The sequence below is a fragment of the Siphateles boraxobius genome, unplaced genomic scaffold (assembly GCF_051911475.1).
Source record: "Siphateles boraxobius isolate OS27281-9 unplaced genomic scaffold, OSU_SipBor_1 41, whole genome shotgun sequence".
NCBI lineage: Eukaryota > Metazoa > Chordata > Actinopteri > Cypriniformes > Leuciscidae > Siphateles > Siphateles boraxobius.
In genome coordinates, this window is record NW_027509042.1 from 11,400,481 (window position 1) to 11,419,676 (window position 19,196).

General features: G+C 38.1%; 1 protein-coding gene across 3 annotated transcripts in view; it reads left to right on the plus strand.

Moving 5' to 3' along the window:
• The window catches only part of vdrb (vitamin D receptor b), a 28,117-nt gene extending 11,463 nt beyond the window's left edge, over positions 1-16,654 (plus strand). For all 3 annotated transcript variants that reach the window (XM_077198412.1, XM_077198413.1, XM_077198414.1), the window contains exons 2-9: positions 728-872; positions 1,028-1,158; positions 2,248-2,432; positions 3,007-3,106; positions 6,184-6,370; positions 10,622-10,773; positions 12,046-12,162; positions 12,272-16,654. In XM_077198412.1, the coding sequence (XP_077054527.1) occupies positions 730-872; positions 1,028-1,158; positions 2,248-2,432; positions 3,007-3,106; positions 6,184-6,370; positions 10,622-10,773; positions 12,046-12,162; positions 12,272-12,525 (1,269 nt within the window). In that variant the 5' untranslated portion in view covers positions 728-729 and the 3' untranslated portion in view covers positions 12,526-16,654. The remainder of the gene's footprint in view (positions 1-727; positions 873-1,027; positions 1,159-2,247; positions 2,433-3,006; positions 3,107-6,183; positions 6,371-10,621; positions 10,774-12,045; positions 12,163-12,271) is intronic.
• Positions 16,655-19,196: the final 2,542 nt, after the last annotated feature.

Below are 19,196 nucleotides of genomic sequence, written 5' to 3' on the forward strand. Positions count from 1 at the left end.
CATACACTACCGGTCAAAACTTTGGAATAAGTAAGATTTCTAAATGGTTTTGAAAGACGTCTCTTATGCCCACCAATTACAATTGAAAATAAATGTTTTCTATTTTAAAATGTCATTTATTCCTCTGATGGCAAAGCTGAATATTCAGCAATCAATACTCCAGTCTTCAGTGTCATCAGATCCTTCAGAAATCATTCTAATATGCTGATTTGGTGCTCAGTTTTTTATCAATTATTATTATTGGTGCTCAATTATTAGTATTAAGATATTTCAATATTTTCAATGTTGAAAACCGTTTTATCTGTTTAATATTTTTGTGGAAAATTTGATACTTTTTTCAGGATTCTTTGATGAACAGGAAGCTCGAAAGATTATGATAAATGTCTTTACTGTCACGTTTGATAATTTTAAGATGTTCTTGTTAAATAAAAGTATACATTTCTTATTCTTTTTAATAAATCTTACTGACACTAAACTTTTAAATTATAGAATTTTCAACATTGATAATTGGAATAATTTTTCACAATATAACTGTTTTACTGTATCTTTTTCAAATAAATGCAGCCTTGGTGAGCAGAAGAGACTTTAATAAAAACCTTAATTACTCCAGACCTTTGACCAGTAGTGTACATTATACAGTCAGTGTTCTTCTTCCCATCATCCCCATACATGCACAATTCTGAATGTATGTCTCTGACTGTCTCTCCTCCTCCTTCGTCTCCTACAGCGATGGAGTCAGCTGTTAGTACATCCACTCAAGTGCCAGATGAGTTTGACCGTAATGTTCCACGGATCTGTGGTGTGTGTGGAGACAAAGCCACTGGCTTTCACTTTAATGCGATGACCTGCGAGGGATGCAAAGGCTTCTTCAGGTACACATGCACACATTTTCTCTCATCCAATTTGGTATTCGCACATTTACACCGATGTTCATTAAGAAACACATTAACATGTATTATCTGTAACCAATGTGATACTGCCAGACTATTTATGGTTTGTGTGTGTGTTTTGCGTGTGTGTTCATTAGGCGCAGTATGAAGCGGAAGGCCAGTTTTACCTGTCCTTTTAATGGAAGCTGCACCATCACTAAAGATAACCGTCGCCACTGCCAGGCCTGCAGACTCAAGCGTTGCCTGGATATTGGCATGATGAAAGAGTGTGAGTTACTAGCCAACATGAAACATCTTGGAACAGTGATCACGGGGAGTCAAGTCAATTTGTTGTATCATGTTTTAATTATAGTTTCGATTTTATTTAACGTTGCTAAGTCTCAACATGTCCCAACTGTCATTTTTACAGTGTTGAAGGGCTCTCCAGGAAGTGACAGTTTTTTACAAGGTTGTTCCAGACAGAATGAGTAAGGTGGTTCATTGATAAAAGGTCCCTTACACAAGGCTGTTAGCAAAGTGATACTTCGTATAAGGAAGTAGTTTTGCCATTTGTGAGCACATGATCCGGAGTGGCAGTTCTTTGCAGATCATTTTGTAAGTGAAAGGTACTTCAGAGATTTCAAAATGCACAATTGCTCTTGTGTTTTGAAGAATCATCAGCGGAAAGTGTAGCTTATATGATGCCACTTTTTTTTTTTTTTAAACAAACACGACACACAGAAAGATAAGATAAATTTGAATTAAACAAGTCATAAAGCGGCAATATTTGATATTGGAAATGTTTTATTGACCCAAACAATCATGATAGCTATAAACCTGAATATTGCTAAAGGTCACAGTTTGATCCAAAATAAACTGGTAGTAATGCACGTTCTCATATAGAACATCGCCCCCATGTTTTCAAATTGTGTGGTGCTCCAGAGTATATCAGGGAAAGCACAGAGAATCATGTTAAATTCAGTTAAACTTAAAAATAAATAATTACGTTTTTATTCAGAGAGATTGAAAATTAATAATAATAATTATCCTCAGCTTAGTGTAGAAAACGAAGAAAAATATCCAGTAGATTTAGCTTTTTTAGAAAGGCGGGGATACATTTTTTTCTCATGTATTTTTACAAATATTGGCCTGATGGAATTGTTCTCCCCCTCATCAGTGTCTGTGAGATTGAATTTAAAGCTATTGCTTATCATCAGCAAACAACTAAATTATAATGCATTATGGTCAAAATAGAACACTGGATTACAACATATAATATTCGATTTTTAGTTTCTCATTTATTTTTTAGATGTATTCTACCTGTAATAAAATGATTGTACATGGGTATAGTGATGATACTCGTCTGTCTTTCCTTCAGTTATCCTGACGGATGAAGAGGTTCAGAGGAAAAAGGATCTGATCCAAAGGAGAAAGGATGAGGAGGCACAGAGGGAGGCGCAGAAGCCTCGGCTCTCAGAGGAGCAGCGCAACATCATTGACACGCTGGTGGATGCTCATCACAAAACCTTTGACGATTCCTACTCTGACTTCTCACGTTTCAGAGTAAATCTAATCTTTTATGTTCTTTTCCTCTGCATATCTTTCTCTTATTTTCAACCAGTTTTAATATCTTCTTTTACAGTGGCCCCAATGGGTTTAAGAACTGCATTAAAATATACATTTTTGTAACAATGTAAAAAGTCTTCACTGTCACTTTTGACCCATTTAATGTGTCCTTGCTGAATAAAAGTATTGATTTATTTCAAAATAAAATACATCTTACTAACCCCAAACTGGGGTGCATATATGATATATATCTCCTTGCAGATTATCAACCATAGTTTAGTACATTAACATTTTCCACTAACATTTGACAACCAGAAATTGTCCAGTAAAATTTTATACGAACAATAATTTCAAACAATATTTGTATTATTTGAAACCTAACAAACCTTTTCTTTTTTTTCTGACCAAATGTTTGTCAAATAAATGTAATTGGTTTGATATTTTGTTATATAATATAGAGACATTCATACTTTGTGTTCAAATACATTTATGGTCCAACTTTTTGTTTATTAGGCATCCATACATTGCTAATGTTCAGTGCATTCATGTCTGTTTGTGTTTTGCGTTGCAGCCTCCAGTTAGAGAGGGTCCAGTTACACGTAGCGCCAGCCGAGCCGCGTCTCTTCATTCACTATCAGACGCCTCCTCAGACTCCTTCAGCCACTCTCCAGGTGACACACTCACACAAATGCGTATAAATGCTAAACAAATGTACACACACAGTCGTTTGTGCGTAAATCACCTGTAAAGTTCATTCTGAGAAATGTTTTTCAGCCCAGTGTGAGGCGCAAGCAAGCATGAGTGTTTGTGTGTTAGAGGTTTGTGTGTCTTATATGCACAGCAGGCTCCATCCATCTTACCATGCCTGACGTCACAGGAGAGCCTCTCTAATGACAAACGGACTATTCACATGCGTGCACACACACACACACACACACACACACACACACACACACACACACACACACACACACACGCGCGCGCACATTTCCATGTTTTATTGGGACTTTTCATAGACATAATGATTTTTATACTATATAAACTATATATTCTATCTCTTAACTCTAAACCTACCATCACAGAAAACTTTCTGCATTTTAACATTTAAAAAAAAACATAATTTAATATGATGTTTAAGCTTATTTCCTCATCGGGACCAAAAGAATGATCCTACAAGTTCAAAAAATACTTTGTGGGGACATTTTAGTCCCCATAACATTGGGTTTAATAAACAAACACACACACACACACACACACACACACATATATATATGTATATATATATATATATATATATATATATATATATATATATATATATTATATATATACACTCACCTAGAGGATTATTAGGAACACCTGTTCAATTTCTCATTAATGCAATTATCTAATCAACCAATCACATGGCAGTTGCTTCAATGCATTTAGGGGTGTGGTCCAGGTCAAGACAATCTCCTGAACTCCAAACTGAATGTCAGAATGGGAAAGAAAGGTGATTTAAGCAATTTTGAGCGTGGCATGGTTGTTGGTGCCAGATGGGCCGGTCTGAGTATTTCACAATCTGCTCAGTTACTGGGATTTTCACGCACAATCATTTCTAGGGTTTACAAAGAATGGTGTGAAAAGGGAAAAACATCCAGTATGTGGCAGTCCTGTGGGCTAAAATGCCTTGTTGATGCTAGAGGTCAGAGGAGAATGGGCCGACTGATTCAAGCTGATAGAAGAGCAACTTTGACTGAAATAACCACTCGTTACTACCGAGGTATGCAGCAAAGCATTTGTGAAGCCACAACACGCACAACCTTGAGGCGGATGGGCTACAGCAGCAGAAGACCCCACCGGGTACCACTCATCTCCACTACAAATAGGAAAAAGAGGCTACAATTTGCAAGAGCTCACCAAAATTGGACAGTTGAAGACTGGAAAAATGTTGCCTGGTCTGATGAGTCTCGATTTCTGTTGAGAAATTCAGATGGTAGAGTCAGAATTTGGCATAAACAGAATGAGAACATGGATCCATCATGCCTTGTTACCACTGTGCAGGCTGGTGGTGGTGGTGTAATGGTTTGGGGGATGTTTTCTTGGCACACTTTAGGCCTCTTAGTGCCAATTGGGCATAGTTTAAATGCCACGGCCAACCTGAGCATTGTTTCTGACCATGTCCATTCCTTTATGGCCACCATGTACCCATCCTCTGATGGCTACTTCCAGCATGATAATGCACCATGTCACAAAGCTCGTATCATTTCAAATTGGTTTCTTGAACATGACACTGAGTTCACTGTACTAAAATGGCCCCCACAGTCACCAGATCTCAACCCAATAGAGCATCTTTGGGATGTGGTGGAATGGGAGCTTCATGCCCTGGATGTGCATCCCACAAATCTCCATCAACTGCAAGATGCTATCCTATCAATATGGGCCAACATTTCTAAAGAATGCTTTCAGCACCTTGTTGAGTCTATGCCACGTAAAAATGCAGTTCTGAAGGCGAAAGGGGGTCAAACACAGTATTAGTATGGTGTTCCTAATGATCCTTTAGGTGAGTGTGTATATATATATATATATATATATATATATATATATATATATATATATGTATATGTGTCTTGTCCTTGAAGCAGCAAGTTGTATTTTTAACATTAAATATGACATTTGTTGTAAATTCTCTACTAGGCATAATTGGTATGACCATAATCGTACATCTCAAAATTCAAGTACTTTTTTTATCATAGTTTTTATATATTTTATTTTTCTGGGTTTTAGAAAAATGTATTAAATAACCCTTGACATTTGTTTTTGATATACAATTCAGATACATTTTTTAAATGCTACTGATTTAATTCATTGTGAAAAGTGTCAATGACAGCATTACAATTATATCTATTCATGTTGTATCAAAACGTTGTTTTCCAGCTGTTCAGATATGTTGATATTGTTTGCTCTATAGGGAAAATGTAAGTAAGAGATTTATTCGGCTGTGTTGCCTGTTGACAGCTTTGTTTATTGTCATGAAGGCGTTTGCAAGAGTGCAGAACACAGTACACTGACAGTCAGTGAGCTTGTGCTGAGCTGCAGGCTCAACCAGTCACGTGTACCTCTGGAAACGTGCAGGAAAGACGTCTTCAATGATTTTATTGCAAGCTTTGAATAATTTATTACAAATCTTAATAACAAAAAAATCCAAATTAATAAACAGTTACAATATCAAGGGTAAAAAGCAACAATTATGATTTTCTCATAATCGTGCAGTCCATAATACATAATGCAACTTTATGACAGCAAATTAAATGTGCACAAAATTGCTGAAATGTAGTTTTTTTTTTCACATGATTTCCTTACAATTCACTAAACGTTCACAACAGAAGTTGTTTGTTTTCCGACTGTATTATATAAGGTGTTGGGCAGATTTTGGAACAGACACAAGGGGGAGATAATGCTTCTGTTATTCAGCAAAGTAGATACAGTTATAAGCCAGTATCTTAAAAATAGTGTGCCTGTCCATTATTTTTTTTCTTGGCCCATTGATTCAGATTTTGACATGCCCTACCAACATTTTCACTGGCCCACCACAAGAATAATTAATAACAAAAATGAATCATTAATTTTATTTCATGCAAAGTAACGGAAGACTGCAGTCAGTGTACCTGTTACATGAATTGTTGCTGAAGGTTGCTTAGATGAAGCAAAGCATTAATTATTTTTTCTCTCAACCCCCCCCAAAAAATCTCTTTCTCCTCATCTGTAGAGTCAGGAGATCGTAAGATGAATCTGAGTAATCTGTTGATGATGTATCAGGAGCAGGGTTTAAGCTCTAGTCCGGACTCAAAGGAGGATGATGGCTCCAGTCTTTCCATGCTTCCTCACCTGGCTGACCTGGTTTCCTACAGCATTCAAAAAGTCATCGGCTTTGCTAAGATGATTCCTGGATTCAGGTAAAGTAAATTCATGAGTTCATTTTAATTCAAATGGCAGGAGGAATTACTGAATTGCAATTTTAAGAAATTCAACAGTAATCTAAAGGAATTTATTAAATTATGTATTATTTAATTTATACATAATTTTGTTATGTATTATTAAAAACTACATTTAAAGCAGCTATTTTTCTTTAATTACTTTCAATTCATTTAATTCTTCTTTAAATTAGAATTTAAATTATAATTCTATGTCTTGTTTGAATTCAGAATTGAATTGTCTTGCTCAATTCAACTGATTGGTGAACAACCCTGATATCCCCTGATGTCCCTGATGGCAAGGGCTGGTTCTTAATTTCACAGGGCCTGGAACTAAAATCTTTTGTGGACCCTGAGCAAGGGTGTTCTATATAAGGAATAATTGACAACAGGCCGTTGAATTATTAGAAAAGTAATGCATACCCGAGGTGGTAATGCGGTCGCGAAGCAGAGTAGCCGTTACACCTTGGATGTGCATTATTTTTCTAATAATTCAATGGCCCGGAGTCAATTATTCCACTTATACTAGTTCACACCACATCTCGAAACATTGTTTAGATGATGTATTTCAAGACGTTGGTCAAGTTTTTGTCATTAAAACACTCTTGTATGTAGGATTAATTTCTTACGCATCTAATCCCTTGCCTCCGTTGCTAATTCCAAAACGTCATTTTAGAGTTAGTAACGGTGGTTTGAGCCACTGATAGCAGACTAATGATGGGACACACTTACGACTCTCTGAAACATTCTAAGACTGACTGTTTCCATCGACTGTAGCAGATTTTAAACACCGACTGTGAACACAGACTAAACGCGCCGTTGGGGCATGATCAGTTATAAGTATCAAATTACATTCATAACCGACCTAAGAGTACTGTAAGTGTGTCCCCGACTTTATGCAGTTATTAATGCAGTTATTAGAGAGAGAGAGAGAGAGAGAGATGTTGCAATAATGAGACGGCATGTGTGTCAATATTATTGTTATTATTTATTTATTAATTAAATTTTTTTTATTAATTCGTTCATTCGTTTTTTCTATTATTGACAGTAGACTAGCCTAATAAATGAAACACAAAGCCCTTTTAACAAGTAGGCCTAACAATAAGTATTTATTTGTTATATTATCTGCAATAATTACGAAAACCCGTTGTCACGATTTGGTCTTGTCTTTGTCACGTTTTGGTTTGTTCATGTCATGTTCCATGTCTGTCATGTGATTCCCTTATTGTCATGTGATCCTGCCATGCGTCTTGTCATTGGTTAATCGTCTGTTCATTGCTCACAGGTGTCCCTTGTCTTGTCATTAGTCTGTGTATTTAAGCCCTCATGTTTGCCGTGTCTTTGTCAAGTATTGTTTCCTGTTTTCCACTGTTTGTAAGTCTACGTTCATGTTCATGTCTTGATTTTGAGTTTTTCATGCCACGCCATGTTTTCGTTTCATGTTTGATCTTCTTTGAAATAAACTGCCCTTGGGTTCTCTCGACAACTTGCCTCCAGTGGATCCTTACAGAATACTGACCCACTATGAACGCCGCGGTTGCCCTCCTAAATCTACGCCAAGGGAATCGTCCCCTGGAAACGTGGAGGAATTTTGTGAACTATGCTACCAGGTAGATTTTAATGACGTGGCTTTAAAATACATTTTTAGGTTTGGAATTGACGAACCCGTGCCCTACGAAATGCCTGGGGGGAAAATTCATTTTTCCCTAGAGGAATATATTGACTATGCCCTTTTGTTGAGTGGCTCAACTTTTACTGTGGGTTTTGCGGATGAGGAACACCGCAAACCCACAGTATCCTCTCAGCCTGGGTCGGTTCACGTCATGCCTACCAAGCCAGAGTCTCTTCACATCATGCCTGTCAAGCCAGGGTCTCTTCACGTCATGCCTGCCAAGTCTGAGACTCTTCACGTCAAGCCTCATCAGCCTGATCTTCACCTCAGTCCTGCCCGAGCTTGCACTTCACGTCAGTCCTGCCAAGCCTGAGCTGCTTCACGTCAGTCCTGCCGAGCCTGCACTTCACGTCAGTCCCGCCGAGCCAGAGTCTCCGGACAAGATAGCCACCGCCGAGCCAGTGTCTCCGGACAAGATGGCCACCGCCGAGCCAGTGTCCCCGGACAAGATGGCTACCGTCGAGCCAGTGTACCCGGACAAGATGGCCACCGCCGAGCCAGTGTCCCCGGACAAGATGGCCACCGCCAAGCCAGTGTCCCCGGACAAGATGGCCACCGCCGAGCCAGTGTCCCCGGACAAGATGGCCACCGCCGAGCCAGTGTCTCCGGACAAGATGGCCACCGCCATGCCAGTGTCCCCGGACAAGATGGCCACCGCCGAGCCAGTGTCCCCGGACAAGATGGCCACCGCCGAGCCAGTGTCCCCGGACAAGATGGCCACCGCCGAGCCAGTGTCTCCGGACTAGATGGCCACCGCCATGCCAGTGTCCCCGGACAAAATTGCCGCCGCCGAGCTAGTGTCCCCGGACAAGATGGCCACCCCGGTGTCTGTTACTCCTGAGCCATTTTCTGTTCTTCCTGAGCCGGTGTCGGTTCCTGAGCCGGTGTCTGTTCCAGCCCATAACCCCATAGCTGCCCCTAAGAAAATTTGGGGCAGTAGGCCCCTTGATGGAACCATGTAGGCCGCGCGGCCACCCTGGCTACCTGAACTGTCTGTTCCACCCTGGCTACCTGAACTGTCTGTTCCACCCTGGCTACCTGAACTGTCTGTTCCACCCTGGCTACCTGAACTGTCTGTTCCACCCTGGCTACCTGAACTGTCTGTTCCACTCTGGCTACCTGAACTGCCTGTTCCACTCTGGCTACCTGAACTGCCTGTTACACCCTGGCCACCTGAACTGCCTGTTCCACCCTGGCCACCTGAACTGCCTTGTCCACCCTGGCCACCTGAACTGCCTTGTCCACCCTGGCCGCCTGAACTGCCTGGTCCACCCTGGCCGCCTGAACTGCCTGGTCCACCCTGGCCACCTGAACTGCCTGGTCCACCTTGGCCACCTGACCTGCCTGGTCCACCCTGGCCACCTGAACTGCCTGGTCCACCGCCTGGTCTGTCACGATTTGGTCTGGTCTCTGTCACCTTTTGGTTTGTTCATGTCATGTTCCATGTCTGTCATGTGATTCCCTTTTCGTCATGTGATCCTGACATGTGTCATGTCATTGATTAATCGTCTGTCCTGTTGTCCACTGTTTGTAAATCTACGTTCATGTTCATGTCTTGATTTTGAGTTTTTCATGCCACGCCATGTTTTTGTTTCATGTTTGATCTTCTTTGAAATAAACTGCACATGGGTTCTCTCGACAACTTGCCTCCAGTGGATCCTTACACCAGTGCAGCAGGACTATCAATTTATTTATATATTCAGTTTAATTTTCTATTGATTATAAATAGGGCTTTATAATTTATTTATTAAAACTGCATGTTTCCATTGATTGTGAAGTTAGACATCGAAAATTGCAGATCAAGCGCATGGGGCTGCATGTTTATTCTTGTTATGAATTGTATCCTATTTTCCGTTATTACAGTCAACTATGCGAAGTGATATGGAACTCTAATGCGGTCAAGACCTGCCTGGAACTACTTTAGCCGTGCGTTTACCAGAAAGTAATTGTACTTTTGTCAACCAATCAGATTCAAGCATTCAACGGCCCTGCAGTATAAATTCCTTTCATCCATTTAGTGGTGCTCATTTGTGAAAAGTTCCACCGTTTTCCCAACAGGTTATTGTTGACATGACTGTCATCCATTTGATTTTCTCAGGAACATAAACATAGGATTGACCTTCTAAACCATGGGTCACCAATCTCGGTCCTGGAGGGCCGCTGTCCTGCAGAGTTTAGCTCCAACCCCAATTAAACACGCCTGAACCAGCTAATCAAGGTCTCACTAGGCATAATAGAAACTTTCAGGCAGGTTTGTTGGACCTGGTTGGAGCTAAACCCTGCAGGACATCGGCCCTCCAGGACCGAGATTGGTGACCCCTGTTCTAAACCGTCACTCTCAGTACATGTTTCTTGCCTTCCTCTGTGCACGTCCATGTATTTCCCCGCTTCTTAAGAATGTGCGTACATACATATGTATTACGGAGCGCAGGTTGCTATGGTAACCATAGGAGTGTCATGTAATCTGAACTGGATTCACCCACTCCCTCTACATCTGCCATTCACAGAATCCAGCATGAGCCAACATTTGACGTGTTTGTGTCTGTTCTTGTGTGTCTCAGAGAGCTGACAGCTGAAGATCAGATTGCTTTGCTGAAGTCCAGTGCTATAGAAGTGATCATGCTAAGGTCTAACCAGTCTTTCAGTCTAGAGGACATGAGTTGGAGCTGTGGAGGACCAGATTTTAAATACTGTGTCAATGATGTGACAAAAGGTACAAACTCAAGCTCACATGGATAGACAGTTGCGTTGACATGCAACGGTTGCAGTGTTGTTATTGTTAAATGAAATAAAGCTGAAACAAAAGATATAGATATTACATGAATAACTTAAACTTAAAAAAACTGAAACAAATTGTTGCCTTGACAACTAACTAAAATAAAATAAATTGAAGTTGATATACTAAAATTTAAATAAAACTAAGTTGAAGCAAAATATAAATGTTAAAAACTATAATAAAAATGAAAAGACCACAAAACAAAATTACTAAAATTAAAATGAATACTTGAATGAATATATATATTATAAAAGATAATCCAAAACATAAATTCTACAATAATAAGTAATCATACTAAAATAACACTGAACAGTTGCATGTTATGTTAAGTTTTCCTTGATTTTGAAGAGAAAGTTTTACTGTATTTTATTTCTCATTAGCATATAATCTTATGATTCTAAAAGTGCATTGCAGGTTAAAGGTGAAATGTGTTATTTTTAAAATATTTTTATCCCAGTGTTATGCATGGAGAAAATTACACTGGCTGCAAAAACTATTTTGAAACACTTGAAAATGTATGCAAATCTTTGTATTGTTGAATAATACCAAAATAAGTCAATCTCTTTTTTAAAATAAATATAGCAGGGGAACATCACAAAAAGCAGCTTGAGTTACTCTTTACAATTCATTACCATTAGGTATCATGGACTAACAATTAATACATTTTTTACAGCATTTGTTTTTTTAAATCTAGGTTTATGTTAATTTATAAACATACTATTGTACAGGGATTCGTATTAGTTCATAATACATTGCCTTGAAATTTATATGTACAAATTAACATTAGATTTTAGCATCAATGATACCAATATATGCTATGAAACTATGAAAGTATTGTTTATTGTTTTATTTGTTTTATTTATGACGTATTTAGCTTTTAAATTATTGATTAATATTAATAATGATTGTTATTATTAATTATACTAATTATTGAATTAGAAGTGATCATAAATGCTATGGAGTTATTGTTTATTGTATTGTAAGTTTGTTTCAAAATATTATTTTAATTATAATTATAGTAATTATGTAATAATAATAATAATAATTAAATATTAATTATAAAACAATAGCTATATTGTTGGGGGGGTCACATTTGGGTTCTCAAAAATAATAATTAAATTTTAAAAAATGTCCTTAGTTTGTGATGAACAGCACCCGTGGTTATGCCATATGAAATCATCCTGATTTTGTGTATGTTTGGGGGTGCAGCTGGACACACTCTGGAGCTGTTGGAGCCACTGGTGAAGTTTCAGGTGGGCTTAAAAAAGCTCAACCTACATGAGGAAGAACATGTGCTGCTGATGGGCATTTGTCTGCTGTCTCCAGGTCAGTGTTTATTCCCAATACACTAAACATTAGATAGACTGAGACTTCTTAAAAACATGCCCATGCTTGCAAACAGGAATCTCATTTGTCTGTGTTTGTGTGCTCGTAGACCGGCCCGGGGTGCAGGACCACGTGCGAGTGGAAGCGTTGCAGGACAGGTTATCTGAGGTCCTGCAGGCGTACATCCTAGCGCATCACCCAGGGGGCCGTCTGCTCTATGCTAAGATGATCCAGAAGCTGGCGGACCTCCGTAGCCTGAACGAAGAGCACTCCAAGCAGTACCGCTCCCTTTCTTTCCAGCCCGAACACAGCATGCAGCTGACCCCTCTGGTGTTGGAAGTGTTCGGAGGACAGGTCACCTAGTTACTTCACCCGAGTCAGATCCAAGATGTGCGGGTTAAACGGTGTGACCCGAAGAGGTGTGGAGTGAATGTACGGACAATCACCTTAAAATGCATACAGTTTCCAGGACGAAGTTTGTGAGTGAAATGTGTTTGTGTGAGTATCCCTCATCATTTTCAGAAGGGAGTGCCATTGATGTTTCCTCTTGTTTGTTGTATGTAAAGAGTACATTCTTACAAGAATGTAATATGGTCATGGTGTTTTTCACTGTGGCAACTCAATACAGTAATATTTTACTGTATTATCAATAGCCAACAGTATTACACTGCATGTGTAGGATGAGTGTGTGAGTGTGCAGTCCTGTTCTAAACCTCTGCATGGTCCCAAAAGCGCTGTCCACTACTGCTGATGTCCTGTCTCTTCACCTTCTGCCTTTAAATGCACAGGGTTAAAAATACTAATGCAAGCACACAGCTCACCCAACTCACCCCTCGCCTAGCCACTTAACCAGTTAAACGGCAGCTCCGCACCCTTCCTCTGCCTCCAGAGCTCTGATAGGTTGCTACTAAATGGCTGTATTCTCTAATGTTTGCCTCTGCTGTGATTGGCCTATTATCTGACGCCTTTGCAAAGTGGTTAGTGCAGCATTAGCGCTTGCCACGCAGCTAACCTGTAAATAGGACTTGGTATCTATATTCTTACCTTTTTCGATTAGTGTAAATAGAGTTTAATATAAGTGCTGCTTGTGGATTATGGTAGAATCTAGCAGAGAGACCCTGCAGCCCTGGCTGGCTATAAATCAATATGTAAAGACTACAATCTAACTGCGTTTATGCAAACACACAGGAATTATGTTTTTTTAAAACTGAAAGCTTTACCTCTGTTCTTTACATCGTTGTGAAGTCACAACTGTAAATCCTATAGCTTACATATTTCTCAGCTCTTGCATTCCATCATTCATTTTTTCTTTTACTTTTTTCTTTTAATTGTTTTTTACCATATTAATCCAACTAATTGCATTTTTCCCTAACAAAGCATTAACCTTTCTTCTTTAGTCATCACATTTGTTTTTCCACATGAAATCCTCAATATCCTGAATGCTTTTTATCTTTTTTTTTCCTTTTTAATTTATAATACGTTTCACAAGTTACAAAGCTATAATAAACAAGTTCTAGGTTCTCATATTTCAAGCCAAAAGAAAAAAAATATAAGCCCCCCAAATGTAATTTTAATTACTGCAATATGAAAATAAATATATATTCTCTAGATTAAAATTATCTAATATACATGCTTAACATTTTAAATAACATTTCTTTTTTTCTTCGTATTTTATTAATAACTTTTTTACATTACAATAATTAAAACTTGTCAGAAAATGTTCTTAATAAATATGATTAATTGGAAATTTAATTTAAAAATTTATTGACAATATTGTAACATTGCAAAAAAAATGTAATTACTTTTTTTATTTTGGGTTGAAATATGACACGGGTATCTTCTTGACAGGTTTTGGGAGATACAAATAATTTTTAGTTTTTTCGCATCAAACACTAGTAGGAATGACTTTACTGAAAAATAAGAATTGTTTGGTTCTCACTTTTTTAGGGTAACTCTAATAGCAGCATGCTGGATAATTTATGATCTTAATGTTTGTCATCAGTAACTACGGTTTTACATGCTACCTGGGTGTTTTTGATATTTGTTTGCAAAGGCAGGTTCTTCAAAGCATAATCTAATTACAGCATAACACAACTCAGCACATTCTTTTCTTATGCTTGGTTGTTATTATCTAAACAGTAATTACAGACACCTAATACCATGTCGGCCATGGTATAGACGTTTTTGCATGTCTTTGTGCGTCGTGTTAATATCACTCTTGCCACTGCCTGCATTGTGTCCTCTAAACCAAACACAGCTGCCTTAGCTTGGCCTTAGTCGTTCAGTTATTCATTTTAAATATGCTTTTCAAGTGTTTAAGAGTCCTTTTCTTCTCTGTGTATAATAGCTGAACGTGATATTTGTGAGACTGTCGACTCCCTGAGTCGCATTAGAGGGCTGATACTTACAGAGCACTATCTCTGTTGCTTTATATATCTTGTTCTCTCCACTTTCTCCACAATCTCTTTTTTAATCAAGTCTGATTTGTATGAATCTTCTACTTTTCTGTCAGGGCTCAGGGTCATTAGGAAAAACCTTTTCTGTGGTATGAGAGTTAATCATTGTTAATGAAGATTGTCTGTAGGTGTGAGTTTGGTGTCGAAACTGGGTCGACGATTTAATGATCATGTAAGCTGTATTTAACTACCTGGAAACTGCGGTTCCTCAGCGAGGCGAGCGTAGTGCGCGTGTGTGTCTGGAAGCTTGTTTTTTTTTAAGCGAGGGCGATGTATAGCATTAACCTATACACCAAGTATATTCATATTTGATTGGGTGTCACATTTTCGGCCCAGGATAGATGGGTAATTTATGTGTGAGTGAAAAGGTTATCATTTCCTTAGTACATTACTAATAAATAACTTAGTCGTGGCACTTAAGATTTAATGATATGGAAGGTTTGCTATATATATATATATATATATATATATATATATATATATATATATATATATATATATATATATATATATGAGTATTACTTTGCAAATGTAAAAGATTAAAATATTTTCTTGTAGACTAGTTTTGATATTCTGTTATCTGTACAGGTGGAGGCACAGGGCAGATGGTTGTGTGGGTATGTATACAAATATAGGAAAGTACGATTGAATGTTAACCTCCTGCCCAGTGCTGGTGAATATATATATATGTATATGTATATTCCCTATTTTATTGCTCTCTTTCGACAGTCTATTTTCTCGTGTTCATGCCTTCTCTCTATACTAAGCTGCTCAGTACTTTGTGGGATGAGGGTGTACACTCAATTTTAAACTGGAAAACAATCTTCCAGTTTTGAGCGTTTTTGTAATCATTCACTTATTTGTTTTGTTCTGATTTCGTGATGAACGAGTGAGAATATCCGTGCAGCACTTACCATAAATTAATATCAGACAAACCAGGACATGTCATGTTTAAACCGTTGCAAGATATACATTATGCATGACGGTGATGATGGTGAGACATGAGAAAGACAGAGATGAAATTGATGTTGGTCTCTTTTCCTAGTCCAAAATGTAACCATAACAAACTACCTCTCTGGGGAACAGACACATTTGATTTGTATTTTTTTATGATTCATATTTGTATTTATTGCTGTGCAGTGGCTCACATGGACAACCCAGTACCTCATGTATGAATATCACTTAACAACAAAGACGCCTTAACAGCTGTTTTATCAGATTATTTTTAAACTATTATTATCTGTGTGTACAGTATTTGTATCCGTAGCTTTCTCCAACATGTTCAAACATTCACAAACACGGACTGACACAACAAACGTACATGTTCACAAGAAAGCTGATAGCTGTTAAGGTGTGGTCACTTCCAAGATTGACAGTGTCCAGTTGCTGCTGGGATTGGTTGGCCATCCTCAGGCCCCTCCCCCTCTTTATTCTGACTGCTCAGTTGGATTTTGCTGCTCCGCAAAAAATAATTACACAAAACATGACAGAGCATGGCCTTCTCTCTTTTTCTCTTTTTAAACGGTGATCTGTCCAGTGGATATCATCTACCCTGCAAATCACACATGCTCAAACATTACCTCGCATATATACGCTCTATGGTCAATACCTCATACCAGGTCAATCCTAAAATGGAGTAGAAGATGGATTGGAATTGATGACAGAGTCAACTGACAAAGAGTTGATCAAGAGAGACATGCTCTTTACCTCTCTTCTGTCTGAGCATCATAGGACAGGAGATCAATAGAAAGTTTGTGGCACTAAATGGCTCATAAGTGCTGAAGCACTTCTGTCTCTGAGTGAATGGGTACCATAAAGAAAACTGTAATGCAAATGCTAGCTGTTTACAGGCTAACAGTAGTATGCCTGCTCACCAGGAAAAAACAGTTGAATATGACCATTCATGAAACGGTTAAAAATGCCTGTTTTTTTCCCTCTTCTTTTTTTTTCTTCATGAAGAATTGTAAATTCATGTTCCTGATTCATGTAATATTGGTCAAATGTTTTACAAATCAATAAAAGAATATAATAATAAACACTGGTTTCTTTGATTATTTGGTCATACAGAGGAGAGTGGGGGGTGGGCTGTGTAGGCCTATTCTAGCAAAATAATCTATTTTTGTCATGTGACCATATGTTTAGAAAGGAACCATCAAATATTCTCAAGGCAATTTTTACCCATGTAAAATATTACTTATTACATGGCTTGGTTGAATTCTAATCTATAATGCGGTCTGTTATTTCTTGATAACAGACCGCTACTAACTTTTGCCATGAAAAACAGAGTGTTGCCATGGACACAGTTCTGTTCACTCTGGAGCAATGCAATCACTTTTAAATCAATAAACTCCTTTTTTAAATCAATTCCTTGTGTCAAATTATTGATTTATTTGGTAGGTAGCCATGTAATAAGAGGGATAATGTAGAGCGAGGCGGATGCTATAGCGAATACAACCCCTTCCGGCTCCGCTTCGTGTCGGGGTCCTGATCAGCCTGTCGGGGTTGTATTCGCTATAACAACCGCCTCGCTTTACATTATCCCTTACATATTAAGTTTAAAGTTGTCCACTAGGACCTATATTATATTAAGCACACATGCATTTATTTTTTTATGGGCACTAGAGGGAGACTGTACACACACACTGAGGCAATCGGCCTGTGGAACAGATTATGATGATATTTGCTAACTGCTAAGCTGTGTCACTTTTACTTGTCCATGTTTCACAACATTAAAAAGATAACATCGACAGCAGTATTGACTCGAAGAACTTTTTGAATGGCAATCAACAAGGAGGCCTCAGTACACTGGATAGATTGTGCTTTATTAATAAGTATTAACCCAAATAATAAATTGATTGGCTGTGTGATTCGTCAAAATGTTTGCCACGGCATATTTATTTTTTTGGAGAACTTTATTTGAGGTTCGCTGGTGATTTTTTCTTTTTTAAACCATTAGTTCGCCCAAAAATGAAAATTCTGTCATTATTTACTCGCCCTTAAGTTGTTCCAAAAGGAGTTTCATTCTTCTGTTGAACTAAAAAGAAGATATTTTGAAGAATGTTTGTAACCAGACAGTTGATGCTGGCCTTTGACTTCCATAGTCTGGTTACCAACATTCTTCAAAATATCTTCTTTTGTGTTTAGCAGAAGAAATAAACTTATGCAGGGTTAGAACAACATAGGGGTGAGTAAATAACAGAAATGTTTTTTTTTTTGGGTGAACTTTCCCTTTAAGAGAAGTCATTAACATTTTGCAATAAGTAGGATTCAATTAAGGCCCAAACGGAATTTTTGCGGGAAGGGAAGGAACGCCACGATAATTTGAATCTAAGATGGTGGGTTCGAATATGTATTTAAAAATACAATACACTATGGTTCTATATACTCTAATTTAGAAAAAAAGATGTATGATTTGAATAAATATTTTTTGTTACTTTCTCTAATTCGATGCTTCTATGAACACTAGTTTTAATTAGTATTAGTTAGTCACTTAGCATTCGTTTAATTTTGAGATGTATGTTATCTGAAATATGACAGAATTTATGACAAACCAAATCGTTTGGAAGAGACTCAATTTACTTTTCTGTAAAAATCGGGGGAAATTCGATTCTTAGATGCATCGCGATGCGGACGTGGAGGATTCTGAATCGATTCACAAATGTCAAAAAACGATTTTGTTATATATATATATATATATATATATATATATATATATATATATATATATATATATATATATATCTAATAACGTAATATTCACGGAACGCAAAAAGCGGAACTGTGAGGCGCGGAAGTGCGGCGCCCGGACAGTCTGTGGAGTGCGCATAACAGAGACGCATGATGGCTGAGCGCGAAATCCTCTATGGCGAAATCGAAGAAGAAGTCGCCAAGATTTTTTTGATCATATTCACTGAAACCGACACTATGCTCCGACAGAACAACATAAATCAGCCGGTTTTAGAATAAAAACCGCGCTTCTACCTCCACCTGGTCTGTTATTTGTTTAGCAAAAAGACACTGCTCCACCGTTCTTCTAGTCTGTGTTCTCTGTTATCTAGTCTCTGGTCTCTGTCATCTCTGTTACCTTAAATTATATGTTTATCTCTGTAAACTGCTTTGAAACAATCTACATTGTTAAAAGCGCTATATAAATGTGTGTGACTTGACTTGACTAGTCCAATCAGCGCAGTGCTGTGTGAGATCTGACTGTCAATCACAATTCGTGCACATGCCACAGATCCCCCTCCCCCATCGCGCACGTTACAAAATACACTCACTGAAGAGAGCACGAACTCGATGGGAGGGTGCTCGGTGGTAGTGGGAGAGGCATGGGAGGTGTAATATTCAAAAGTCCCCTGACTGAACCTTTAAAAGCTAACATATGGAGTTGGCATAATTTCATTGTGGCCTTTTTTCTATTTTTGTATGAGAGCATGCTTTCTGTATTGTTTTGTTTTCACATCAATATGCTGTAAACAGATATAGTATATGTATGTTATACGTAGGTTTACTGCCCTCCACAGTCACAGTGTGTATCAGTGCAATACCAGTCACAAAAAGTTACATTTTGACTGTGCT